Genomic DNA, 12,837 nt, shown 5'->3' with positions numbered 1-12,837 from the left:
TGTGGAGCATGCACACATGTGTTGTCCAGTTAAAAGTCTGATTAAGCATGTACATGACAGAGAAAATCTATTTAGATAAGGAAAGCTCCAGTTTTGGTCGGAGTAACGTGTTTACATACATTTAAATTGTCCAGTTAAAGTCGGATTAAGGCAATCGTTTTTTTTCACGCGCATGTAAACGTACTGACTGATGCAGCTGCTCTTTTATTCCTTGGATCTGCTCTCATTCTACTTTGACTACGGTTACAGCATTATGTGCAGATACATACAGTATGATACAAAATAAATGTAAAATTCAGATTGTGCTTACTTGTGCTCACCTTTGACACATTCATAAAGTACTTTCTACATAGCATCTAAAGTTGTTTCTCATTCCCCACAGCAGGGTAGTAAATAATGTCCCCTAGTTTAGCTAATACCAGCATTTTTATCTCTGCGAGTGCAGTTTCTCAACAGAACGTTGAACTGAATTACCAGAATTTTTAAAGCAAATGGAGAAAATGGACTATTTCCTGCTGTGGATAAATTGGGTTCACTTATGAGTATTATCAGGAGAGTTTAGTTTCCAGAGTAGTTTAGTTCTTTTTATATATTTTTGTATGTTTACTTTTAGTTTTGCTTATTAAGGGGTGTGTTTTAAGGCGTGTTAGTTAACTAGAGCAGCTAACTATGACAGCCTTGTTTATTAGATTATTTATCCTGTTAAAAGGACCGATTCTATTTTGGTTCTGGATTTAAAAACCAGACATATTAAAGAACATCTGCATCCTTGTCATTAAATCCAGTTGTGTTCGACATGTATTCTGTGTTTTGAACCATTTGCATTTACCAACGCCGGCTGTGCTCAGCCTACAAGTGACCAATAACCGCGTCTTCAGTGTGAGCAGACATGATGACCACTGACAGGTGAGATAAATAACCACCTTGTTCTGCTGGGAAACTCATGCAGATGTTACTTACATATGTACCTAGACCAGACCAGACACCCCCACCCTATAGCAATTACACTCCTTGATGGCTCAGCAGGATGCAGCCTGACACAGATACACACACGCACACAAAACGGTTTAGGAACAATTTAGAAGACATAAAAAACAGCACAAGGTGTTGACCTGGTATCTCAACCCATAGGACCCAAAGGTCCCCACTGACAACATTTTTTATTTTTTTTTCCCAGACACCACAGGACACTCAGAAGGTCCATGTCCATTCTCTGATGAGTCACAGCTGTTTGGAAGACACAGGGGAGACTTACACAATATTAGGAAGGTGGTCATAATGTTATATTATCATCAGTGTATTTGACTTTGCAAATAGCTGTAGTAATACTAACGCGTTATGAGTCATCAGAAATATCTAAACACAGTATTTCAGTCCTTTTGCAGCATCTGATTTACAGCATCACTCCGTTCACTCACACAGTGGGATTTTTTTTTTTTTTAGCTACATATCTATTTGATGAGGTGCGGTCGTTTTGTCAAAACGTGACACAGAAATGGTACACTCTGTTTTCTTTGCATCATAAAGCTGAAAAACACTGCAACCATGTTCACACTTAATCTTTCACAGAGAGCAACGGCGCAATGAAACCACGCATGGGTCACGGGCAGCGTTAAATAAGTGCCCCATACGTATTTATATCCCGATGTAAGGGCTCCCAAAAGACCATAGTTTATATGTTCGCTCTGTACATGTGTTTTGGGATGAAAGGGTTGCTTTCTCCCTGCGCTGGTCTTGTATGCCCTGTAGAGACAGGCTGTAATCAGCTGAAACGTAATTAGAGAGGACTCAGTGGGAGGCAGAGAAGTTTTGAGACTCGCCCCGCCAAGAACAGAAATACCCATTTCCCTGAAACATGGGCCTGAAGCACCGACTGGAATAACTTTACATTTTACTTCTGGAGCCAAAACACGCTCACAGTCATCAGCTTAACGAAGCTGAAGTTTCAATAAATAAGCTAATGTTGTGTTAAATTCGACTTTTACTCCAAACAAAGAACCATGCATCTGTCACTTATCATATATCACCACACCATTTAACCTGCTCTGAGCTCACGAACATGAAAAAGTTTTCATTAAAAAAAATGCTGAGTGAAAATGTCCCAAATGGCTGTGCTGTGAATTCACAAGGATGGAGAGTGAAGATGGGAATTCAAGAAAGAGGGAGGAGAAGAAGCTGAAAATAGAGGGTTGGGCATCAATTTGCTGCGAGGAGACTTTTTAGACCTCAGTAACAAAAAAAAAAAAATCGGTATAACTCAGCTGGGAGGGTGAATGCTTGGAAACTCTCACTCTTACTTTCCTCCTGCTGCCGTCTCCCCCTTTTTCCTTCTGCTCTGGCTCAGATAACACAACAGGGATAACACATCCTGTAAGTATATATACATTTATACTCACTTCTGTTTGCAGTGATCTCAAAGTGGACGTTATCGAGTAGAAAAGAGCCAAGTTAGAAGTTATTTGGACGTGTTGACCTTCGGATTTGATCATCAAGTTGGTTCATATTTGAACGTTTTCCTTTTGGTGCGACTAATAGCACCAGAATAGTAGTGAAGACCAACTCGTACTTGAGCTTTGCCATTTTATTCTACTAAAGCCGTATTTAATCCTGATTAAAATCTAAATGCGATGCACAGTTATGGGTCATACCACCCACCAGGGTTATAATGTGCTGTGCTATGTGTCAAGTTTTATGTGCATTTGTAAGAAAACCATAAATATGAAAGTATAATGTGGTTGAATGGTAGAAAAGTCAGAGGGGAGTATTTTCATCTTATGACAAAAGAGAATTCTCTGATGTTTGTTGGAACTCTTTCAGATTTCTTTTTAAATGATGAGTCTTTATTTTGTGAATTAGTAATATGAAACCATGTTCACTCTCAATGCCAATACTTCACACACTGTAGGTGGTGACTCATGCAGGCTTATGTTTGGTGTTTTGACACATTTGTAAAAGAGTTGTCAGAACTCCGATTTGAACCTCTTGCCTAAACATTAGGTACACCAGTGAAAACCTATTTATTCTACTAATATTCAGTTTAATTAATTCAGCTTTCTCATTAGTTTGGAGCATGTAAATGATCTTTTCCATTTGATTTGATTCGCTTATTTGCACACTGAGGACAGAAACCAAAGATGGTATAAAAATGGTGGGTTGTTGTGCTGGAGGAATGGAAGACAAAAAAGGCTTGTGTGTAAAAAATGTATCTACAAATGTAAAGTAAAATTAAACTACAAATAAAGACAAATAAAACAGAAAGAGAAACAAAAAAATAGAAAGGTACAAATTTAGAGGAAATTAAAAATGAATGGAAGCACACTTTGCAAAATCAAGAAAAAATATGACACAAAATTGAAGTACAAAAATTCATTATACACAACAATAATAAATGTAATATGTAGATGCTAACAGATGATTTAAAAAGCTATGGATCTTGGCTGTAGAGTGACATTTTCAGTTGTTTCTTAAACTAGATTTACACTTTTCTATCTATCGGGACTAAAAGTGCGTTAAAGTCACACATTCACACACCAGCTGCTGAGCACTGGGAGCAACTTGGAGTTCAGTGTTTGCTCCAGGACATGTTGTCCACGTACCAGGGATCGAAGCACACAGAATAATACAAACATGTGGCAGCACAACACAACACAGCTCAATAGTGCTGCAAAATAAAACACGGCTGAATCGACAGCTCTCCACGTTCATCTGAATAAATAACCATCATGAGGTGAAGCTTCAGTGCAGGGATTTTATGTTGCATTTGTTGTCACTAGTGTGCCACATACACTCTGGCAAGTGAGTGTATGTGCGCCAACTCAGAGCGACTAGGGCAAAATAAAATAGGTTATAAAATACATAAATGTCACGAACAGGACCAGTTGCATGTCTGATGTCCGGATGGCCTTCAGTTGAAGGTAAAGTCGACCCTCAAGGGAGACACAGGAAATGTAATTTTAGCTGTAATTACAGGGATTCACGGGGCAGTGCTGACCTGTGTCCTATAGATGGTCTCTATGGGTGAAGCGCCAGCCTGCCATCTGGTCCAGCAGACCGTACGATGTATGTTCGACCACACAGGGAGGGCTGGGGGGTGGTGGGGGGGTTCACACAGTATGGCGACGGCATGGTGTGAATGAGAGCGGTGTCGCTACAGCACGATGCTGATTACAAGCTCGTCTTTACAGTTTGTATAATTACGCGTTGGAGTCAAATGGCTCTTATATAGGAAGAGACTCGCTGGCTGCAGTTTTCTGAAATCTTGACTTCCCGGTGCAAAGGGGGCGAGAACGACAGACGGAGCATAATGGAGAAAAAAAAAACACTGGGTTGAGAGTTTATTCAGTCAGTTGCACTGCAAGTAAAATGCAGGTTTCCCTGGAAGCAGAAATATCATCAGGTCTGTGCTGCTGTGGGCTGGTGCACAGCAGCTGCTGCCCAGTGTAAATATAGAGGCCACAGCCGTGGGTCTCCCACGCCTCTGTGCTCTCTTTGGAATATAGCTTCCTCCTGGCTTTGGTGTGGTGGATGGGTGGCCTCCCTCTACTTTACAAATTATAAGGCCTTCAGCACCAAACTCGCTGTCTCCACCCCAAATAAGTAATGGCTGCTCTGCTGCCTGCTAAAATAGATCTGGTGCAAGGCAGGGAGAGGCAGAAAACCTAGAAAAACCTGAGTGAAGATAGATAGAGGAGATACATTCTAGATAAGCTACGGTTAATATATAGTGAGGGCCAGGAGCTCAGGTGCTTAGCTTAGCTTAGCATAGCATAAAGACCGGAAACAGCAAGTGTAGCTAGCTCTGACTAAAGGTAAGAGAAACCTCCAACCAGTCATTGGTCACTAACGGTTACAGCATGTAATCTCCAAGCTTGTTATGTACAGTATTCATTTTAGCATTGTCTAGGAGATGTTGGACAGATTTGTGATGTGTTTCGACAGAGCCACGCTGGCAACACCCACATGTCTCCATTTTTTTTTTGTTTGTTTTTGCAATGCTAGGCTAATCACAGATGATCAGATTTCACATATTTTACTCCAAACTAAAACGCAGTCTTCTCGCTGTTGCAGGACTCAGAAGGAAAGATGAGGTCTCGCCTGGTTTTCCACGTCGCCTGCGTGACCCTGCTGTCACTGTGCTGCAGCGTGTGCCACTCCACTCCCCTGTTCTACAACATAACCATGGACGGCAGCGGCGACGAGGCCGAGCCGGAGCTCATCTTCCCGTCCTCGTTCTCCACCAAGGCCCCCGCCGCCCACGTCACCGCGGCCACTGGCGCTCCCACCCTCACCAACACCATCACCACCACCATGATCCGCCTCAAGGACTTCGTCCTGAGCCGCGTGGTGGACTTCCTGCAGGAGCACCTGCTCATCATCATTGTCGTGACCTCCCTCCTCATCGTCATGGTCTTCATCATCTGCTGCGCCTCTGCCATGAGTCACAAGCGCAAGCTGGAGGCGTACAAGCCCCCCACTCATCCGGCCAAGAAGCACGCGGCCGACAAAACCGGAGGAGGACGCAAGAATTCGAGTGAGCTCCAGGAGAGGCCATACGCCGTCGACCATGTCAAGAGGGTCCAGATCCAGGGCATGGCCTCCCCCAAGAACCTGCGCACGCCCTCCAAGGCGCTGGTGGGGGAGAGGGGGAGAGACGTCCGGTCGTCGCCTCGCCAGGAGGCCAGGAAGGTCAGAGACGTGGAGGAGGTGGAACGGCGGAGAGAGGAACCCAAGCGCAAAGAGCAGGCGAAGCACAGGGACGAGGTGCAGCAGAGCTCCAGCCCCGGCACCAGCTCCAGCCAGCCGGTCTGCACCTGCCACCTGAAAAAAGCCCACCACTAGGCTCAGGATCTGGGATTATGTCGGAGTAAGAGGTGAACATGGCGTTAGAACGAGATTATTCCGCACACGCACACACACACACACATAAAGGCAAAATGTCAAAAAATTGATGTCATTCCTCATGTAAGAAACCCTCACATCTAAACACTGAAGGAAATTTAATGCTAGGTGTTTTATTCGAAGTGAAGTGAAATATTAAACAGAGGCAAACACACAAATGTTGGTCATAACTCTGATTTTTTTTATTTTATTTTATTATTTTTTTTGACTGATTCAAGTCGATTTTACGTTTCCTAGAACTGATGCTGGCAGACGCGAGCTAAGGTGGCTGATTTCTCTGAAAGCTTGGAGCCTTTCAGTTTGAAAGGACTGGTTTACTGAAAACTCCTCGTAGTGGTCTGTCGCTTGGTTTATATTTGTGGTTAAAGTAGCACGAGTTCAGCCAAACATAAAACCGCCGTGCTACTAAGAATATGTTTTCCTATGACTAAAACTTGCTGAGAGAATAAAGAGGTAACACATGCAAAGAAAAAATGGGCAGCTTGTAATTCTTCACGCTTGTCACTCCGACGTGCAGTTTATTTCTCCGTGTTCTTGTCCCGGGGAACCTCCTCGATGCGTCCCGCTGTGCGACATCTTTTTAGCAGCTGTGAGAGCCCTAAGTCTTTTAGGAGCAGAATCTTTGGTGCTGTAAATAAGGCAAAGTGAAACGCCAGTAAACTTGATGAGTAGCAAACCGTTCTCTTTATATTTACGTTCATATTTACTTTTATTTTAGTTTTTTTTTTTTTTGAATAATGTTATTTTATATTATCTTTTTGTATTTTACTTTAAGAATCAAATTCACAAAGCTATAAACTAAACGCAGAATATGCCATTTTATTTCCGGGTTATCTGAATTATAAACATAAATATACATCTTCTATCTCTTTGTTTACATATTTATTTGATGATAATTTTATAATCTTCTTTTTTTAATTTTGTTTAAAGGAATAATATGTATAACATAAATTATGCGTTTTACTTTTAATGTAAAGATTTGAAATAACCCAAATACCTCTTGAATAAGATAGTTATTCTGTTATAATAGGCTAAACGCTTTAAATTTTGATTTGATTAAATTATTCCAAAGAAGAACATTATTATAAAGCCCCATCGCTTGAGTCAATGACTCTAAACTAAATGTGTGATTTGCAGCTTGTGTGATTTATGGGCCAGTGTCTCGTCGTCTTTAAATTCTCCTCTGAACCTCACACACTTTGAGCTTCCTCCATGACGGCTGTATTGTTTACAAAATGACAGTTCTGTATTTCTCATGTTTAATAAAAACTATTGCTGACGATGTTTCTGTCATTACTGTAAATGAAGCAGTGGATATGGTGGAATAAGTGAAGAAAGAAAAAAAAATGAAACACAGCCCTTGAGGAAACCTGCGATTATAAAAAGGGCGAGGAACGTCCCAAAAAGAGCAGAAGGTTCTTCACGTGCAAATTATGTGCAACTTGGAAATCTGTAATTTGGACCTGCAGCCACTCAAGAATCACGGGTCGACGTTTTTCATGTGTAATATCTGCCTCTGTGAGGAGACTTAAGCCGCCCTTGGCTTTAATTAGACGTGCAGACACGACACAGTAACCCCTCCGCAGCTCTCTTCCTGGCCTTTGGCGAAGCAACTGGCACCGTCACCGTGGAAGAAGGTATCAGAGCCTGGAGCTCACGAGAACCCCCCCTTTTGTCCTTCGCTGGCAGCTCCTCAAGATTGTTTAAATATTTCAACGGCAGCGATACATACAGAGCATGCCACAAAACAAGAGGGGCATTGTGTCTAAAAAATCTTTGAGGCACTGATTTATTCCAGTGAGGCGAACATTTGATTATTTATTTTATTAACCACCATACACCAATCTGGCTTAACATTATGACCACCGCCTCTGAAACAGTTGGGACTCATCAGGGAATGGACATGGGCCTCCTGAGGGTGTCCTGTGGTGTCTGGGAACAGGATGTTTTGGGCCTATGTTGATCAGTTTGGGATAAAGGAGTGTCATTGCTATGGGGTCTGGTCTGGTAAAGTAAAAATGGTCATTTACTTTTCGTTTCAGTGGTCATAATGTTGCGGCTGATCAGTGTGTACGCTAATGGCATCTAAAAATGGATTGAATCATTCGTTTCAGAGGTACAGTGTGGCCGCATCAGAAGAGCACTTGTAAAATTAAAAAATTCATCACAAATGTGTAAAAACAAAAATGTTCGATAATATATATATAATTCTGAAACGGCCAAAGCACAAAACCTCATCTGGATCTGAATCCCATGTGGGTCAAATTGCCAGAGATCAAACATGTAAAGACAACACACCAGCTCAAAAGCAGGCCTGCGTTGACTGAAACGCGAGCCCTGACAGAGCCTTACAACAGGGTCAGATTCCCTGCTCTTTTGTCAATCAGGTGCTAAATAATTCGAGAAAATACTACCCCTTCACTTTCGCTCTTCCAACCAGGGCGGCGGGAAGACATGTGGGGGGGAACGGGTGCGCGCCAGAGCCTCGCAGAGTGCGTCCGCCGCGTTGACTCTCTGTTTGAGCTTCAGGAACTTTGGCCTTGGGCGTCCTCAGATAAGAGGATTCTGTGTTTGTGTTTAGTTTCCCTTCTGCCGCTGACAAACAGCAGGACCTCCCGATCAATTTGCACGGTGAAGAGGATCCAGAGTGGGTAACACGGCACCTTAAGGGTGACATTAAACTTTGATGAGCATCTGCCAGGAATTCTCAACGGCAGTGGTTATCTTTAGAGGGACGGTGGACGACAGGGAAGCACTCGTGTCTGTCTCTTTGGAGGAGCAGAAAAACACAGGGATAGAAGAATGGTAAGTGGCACCACTTTTTAATTGTCACCCCTTAATAGAGGATTATGAGTTCTTAATAATGAATTCATAAACAGTTGAGGAAATTATTTAGTAGTAAGATACTGAATCATTAAAAAAGAGTGATCGCCACTTCTCATTTAGAAGTTTGCACCTTCAAGAAGTAAAACAGCAAGTGTGTTGATGGAGGAGGTGAAAGATATACAAGATAATGCTTGAAGGATGAATAAGTGATTTATTAACTATGAATTACATCCATTTAGCTCATTATTAAATGGTGCTTTTTAATTACACTAAGTGCGTCGTCTTATTTCCTCCCAATGCGTCTAATGTGTTCCTTCATTACTCCTCGCAGTGAGTCATGCGTTGCTGCAGATGTGCCGTCCTACTGGTTCTCTGCATCTGCCCTCTAGCCTCCCTGGTGATGGCTCCCTGTCCTCGGGGCTGCTGCTGCCCTCACCCGGGGTTCCTGGTTCTGTGCGAGTCGCTGGGCCTGAGGTCTCTCCCGCGCTCGGTCCCGCTCAGCACCTCAGCGCTGTCCGTGGCCAGGAACCAGCTCTGCGACGTGGACCACCTGCTCTCTCCGTTCTCCGGCCTCCAGGAGCTCAGCCTCGGCCACAACCTGCTGACCCGCTTCCCCCGCGGCCTGCCGCCGAGCCTGGAGTCCCTGCAGCTGCAGGAGAACCGCATCACTTACATCACCGCCGGCGCCCTGAGGCAGCTGGGAAACCTGACCCGCCTGGACCTGGAGGACAACCGCATCCGCGCCATCCAGCCCGGGGCGCTGCGGGGTCTCGGCAAGCTGCGGGTCCTGACGCTGAAGGGCAATGAGCTGACGAGCCTCCCCTCAAACCTCCCCCCGTCGCTGACTCACTTAGACCTCTCAGAAAACTGCATCGCCGCCCTGGACCTGGCCTCTCTGTCCTCCCTCGTCAACCTGCAGGTCCTGAACATCAACAGCAACTGCCTGCGCTCGGTCCCAGACAGCGCCTTTGACAAACTGCCCAGTCTCAGATCTGTGGACCTCAACAACAACCTGTGGGCGTGCGAGTGCGACATTCTGTATCTTTACCGCTGGCTGCTGAGTGGCAGGCTGAAGATGGCCACAGACCTCGTGTGCGCGGAGCCTGTGCATCTCGCTCACCGGCTGCTTATGAACCTCTCCGTCATGGCAATCTGTCCTCGTCTCCTGAAGCCAGTAGACAGGACACAGCTCAGCTCTGACCTGGAGACGACGAGGCCAACCTCTAAGAGGGACCGGGTAGAAATGTTGCAGAAAGCATCTAAAGAAACCTCTGCTGGACTCTTTCCTGAAGACATTCAACAAGACTTCCCCAGAACTCGTCTCTTGCCCTACTCTTTAGAGACTCTCACCTATGAGGAGTGTCTGTTCCTGAACAAGACTCCACCTCTCAGCACGTCGCATTTAAAAACTACGGCTTCCCGCCCGGAGGAGGAGCAGGGGTGCAGAGACAACGTCACAGTTCGGTACCCTCAGAGTAACGCAACCTCCGCTGGAGGATCCGTGCCGTCCACAAACAGAGAAGCCGTCATGGTTACTCCCAACACGCGGCCTTTCACTCGGCAGGACTCTGCAGCGATCGTCTCTCTGCTCGCCGTGTTGTGCGTGTTGGTAGCTCTCCTAATGCTGGCAGTGCTGCTCGTACTGAAAAAGATACTCGTGCGCCAGCAGAGAGTGGCTCCGCTCGATGTGGGATCTGGGGGGTGACGTCAATACAAACAGACACAGTTGTTTTTAATCAGTTTATTTACAATAAGCAGACTGTCTCATACAATTTTTTCTGTTTTTGTATGTGATCTTTCTCTGTTGACCTAACTGTATTTTCATACCGAAATCTTCATGAGAGACCGGTGATTTTGATACAACAAAGCCAAATAAAGTCCTAAAGCCAAAAAATATACAAAAACCAACACCTCAAACCCATTATTCCTGCTTTATTAAAGATCACCATTATGCCATGTGTAGAAAAAGTGTTAAGCTCTTTAAATTAAGCATCAGAGTCTTAAAACATTCACCACGAGTCTTTAAACATGTCTGATCGTCTGATGAAAATCTAAAAAATGGTACACACCACTGATACGTGGCACTTGAAATCTAGGCTTGAATTCAAGAGACTGACACCACAGCCATGGAGACGTGTGAAAGTCCCTGAATGATGCAAGACCTTTTACGGTAATTCATCTTTGACACAGCGCTGCCGCAAGGCGTTACCTGGTGCTGAGATTTCAAAAAACCCAAAACAACAAATCTCCAAAATGGATAGTAAATGACGGCACATGAGCCGCCGGCTTTGGCACGTCACTCCTCCTTGTCCTGTTGTTTCAGCCTGTAGTCTGACAGAGCTGCTTTTATGGCATCTTCTGCAAGCACTGGAAGAAAAGTGAAGAGTGAGGCGGTTTGAGCACGAATTTAACTGCACAAAAATGTGGAATTTTACCGACACCTAGAGTGTCAATCAATCAATACACCAATACACGATTTGTATAATATCCAGTGTCGCTAGAAGAAATACTGATTTGCAGCAAAGCTGAGCACATCATGCACTGTATTACTAACAGTTTTGCAGCAGCAAGGCTTAAAACAGGATTTCAAAAAATGACGTGCTTCAATCTGAATGAAAACCTGCATCGATCAGTGGAGACAATGTGTTTTAACAGCATGACGTCCATCCCTCTGATCATTCACCGAAGCTCTTCTACATTTATTACAGTATGAGACCATTTACAGAGGAAATACACTGATATCTTGATGGTGGATGAAGCACTGCAGCTCAAATTCAGCAAAACTTAAATAATCTACCCACTCAGAGCTCGACGGCTAATGATATCACGCCGTGCGTCCAGAACTTACTAGAGCAATGCAGCTTGACCGGAGGAAGGCAGAGTTCTTTGGCAATGTCTGTGTTCTTGATCTTCAGTGCATCGTCAACCTGCAGCGTGAACACAGATCGGTCAGAACCTCCACAAACCACCACAACAACAACAACAACAACAACAACAAACCCCATGAGTTGTCCACTGCAGTTGTCTGCGTTGTCCCAACTTACCGACTTCCCCTTCACCCACTCTGTTGCCAGAGAGCTGGAGGCAATAGCTGATCCACACCCAAAGGTTTTGAACTTGGCATCCACTATTTTACCACTTTCATCCACCTGGATCTGGAAACAACGTATAATCACACACGTGTAGTAGTAAGTGAGACAGTAGGTTAAAAGTCATGAGACCTGTGCTGCTGCTGCTGCTGCTGTTTACCTGAAGCCTCATGACGTCTCCACAGGCTGGTGCACCCACCAAACCTGTCCCCACATTTTTGGACTTTTTGTCTAGAGAGCCCACATTCCTCGGGTTTTCATAGTGGTCCACGACCTTGAATACAAACACGTAAAAAGCTGTTATGTATAGGTTTATGTACATGTAACACTGAGTTACTTAGCTTCACTTTTAACTCCTGCGCGCCGCTGGCAAATTCCGCGTAACTAAACCGGTTGATATGACTACGATGTGACAGTAATGCATTAAGTCGGTTACCTTTTTGTGATATGAGCAGACGACATTAAGCTGCGGGTTGATTAACCTTCTGTTCAGTGATAGTAGCAAGGACGCGGAGGTTCGTGCGATCGCCATGTTCAGAAAACGAGTGCGAACGGAAATTGACGAGTGAGGACGAGACCGCTCTTTGTTGACAAACAAGTCAAAAGGAGGATTCCCAAAGGAGGAGCGCCCACTAGCGGCCAACAGGTGATACTACACGGGCTGCAAAAAAATAAAAGATGTGTAATCTTTTAAATATGACCAGCATTGTTGTATTTCATTTATTTTAACCAAACTTACCGTGATCATCCGAGCACCCAGGCAACAAGAAATAAAAGTTTAATTCCCGCCTTTCTGTTTTATATATGTATGTGTGTAATTTTAGAGGTTCTCAGTTATCCAAGTCATGGTGTATCCAAAAAAGCGTTCTCTTAGCCAGAGAAGACAGATGGTTTGAAAGAGGACTAAAGGAAGCCATTTATGTCTCAAACATCTTTCTCTAAACAGACGAGGTGGAGTGAAATATAATCTCCCATCAATTTCTGGAAAGAGGAGATGTTCAGCTATTAATGGAAATTAATAGTT

The 12,837-nt window shown here is 44.1% G+C and overlaps 3 protein-coding genes across 4 annotated transcripts; 2 read left to right on the top strand and 1 right to left on the bottom strand.

The window, feature by feature from the left end:
- Nucleotides 1–2,232: 2,232 nt before the first annotated feature.
- tmem119a (transmembrane protein 119a) lies at nucleotides 2,233–7,180 on the top strand. 2 transcript variants are annotated; one of them, XM_047591978.1, is made up of 2 exons: nucleotides 2,233–2,370; nucleotides 5,068–7,180. In XM_047591978.1, exon 2 carries the CDS (start codon nucleotides 5,083–5,085, stop codon nucleotides 5,836–5,838), a length of 756 nt encoding a protein of 251 aa, XP_047447934.1. In that variant the 5' UTR covers nucleotides 2,233–2,370; nucleotides 5,068–5,082; the 3' UTR covers nucleotides 5,839–7,180. The 2 variants fall into 2 exon arrangements, with proteins under 2 accessions (XP_047447934.1, XP_047447935.1); XM_047591979.1 differs by lacking the exon at nucleotides 2,233–2,370 and adding an exon at nucleotides 4,647–4,808.
- Nucleotides 7,181–7,903: 723 nt separating this feature from the next.
- On the top strand, nucleotides 7,904–10,429 carry LOC125012161 (vasorin). The gene is made up of 2 exons (XM_047591936.1): nucleotides 7,904–8,703; nucleotides 9,056–10,429. The coding sequence occupies exon 2, from the start codon at nucleotides 9,062–9,064 to the stop codon at nucleotides 10,427–10,429; it is 1,368 nt and encodes a 455-aa protein (XP_047447892.1). The 5' UTR covers nucleotides 7,904–8,703; nucleotides 9,056–9,061.
- A 21-nt stretch (nucleotides 10,430–10,450) lies between these two features.
- iscu (iron-sulfur cluster assembly enzyme) lies at nucleotides 10,451–12,408 on the bottom strand. The gene is made up of 5 exons (XM_047592000.1): nucleotides 12,250–12,408; nucleotides 11,974–12,087; nucleotides 11,769–11,879; nucleotides 11,573–11,651; nucleotides 10,451–11,091 (listed from the first exon to the last, which is right to left on the bottom strand). Exons 1-5 carry the CDS (start codon nucleotides 12,343–12,345, stop codon nucleotides 11,021–11,023), a joined length of 471 nt encoding a protein of 156 aa, XP_047447956.1. The 5' UTR covers nucleotides 12,346–12,408; the 3' UTR covers nucleotides 10,451–11,020.
- Between the last annotated feature and the right edge of the window lie 429 nt (nucleotides 12,409–12,837).

Source organism: Mugil cephalus, chromosome 8, assembly GCF_022458985.1.
Source record: "Mugil cephalus isolate CIBA_MC_2020 chromosome 8, CIBA_Mcephalus_1.1, whole genome shotgun sequence".
Classification (NCBI taxonomy): Eukaryota; Metazoa; Chordata; class Actinopteri; order Mugiliformes; family Mugilidae; genus Mugil; species Mugil cephalus.
Note: the sequence above shows the minus strand (reverse complement) of the source record. Positions and strands in the feature narration are given on the sequence as shown.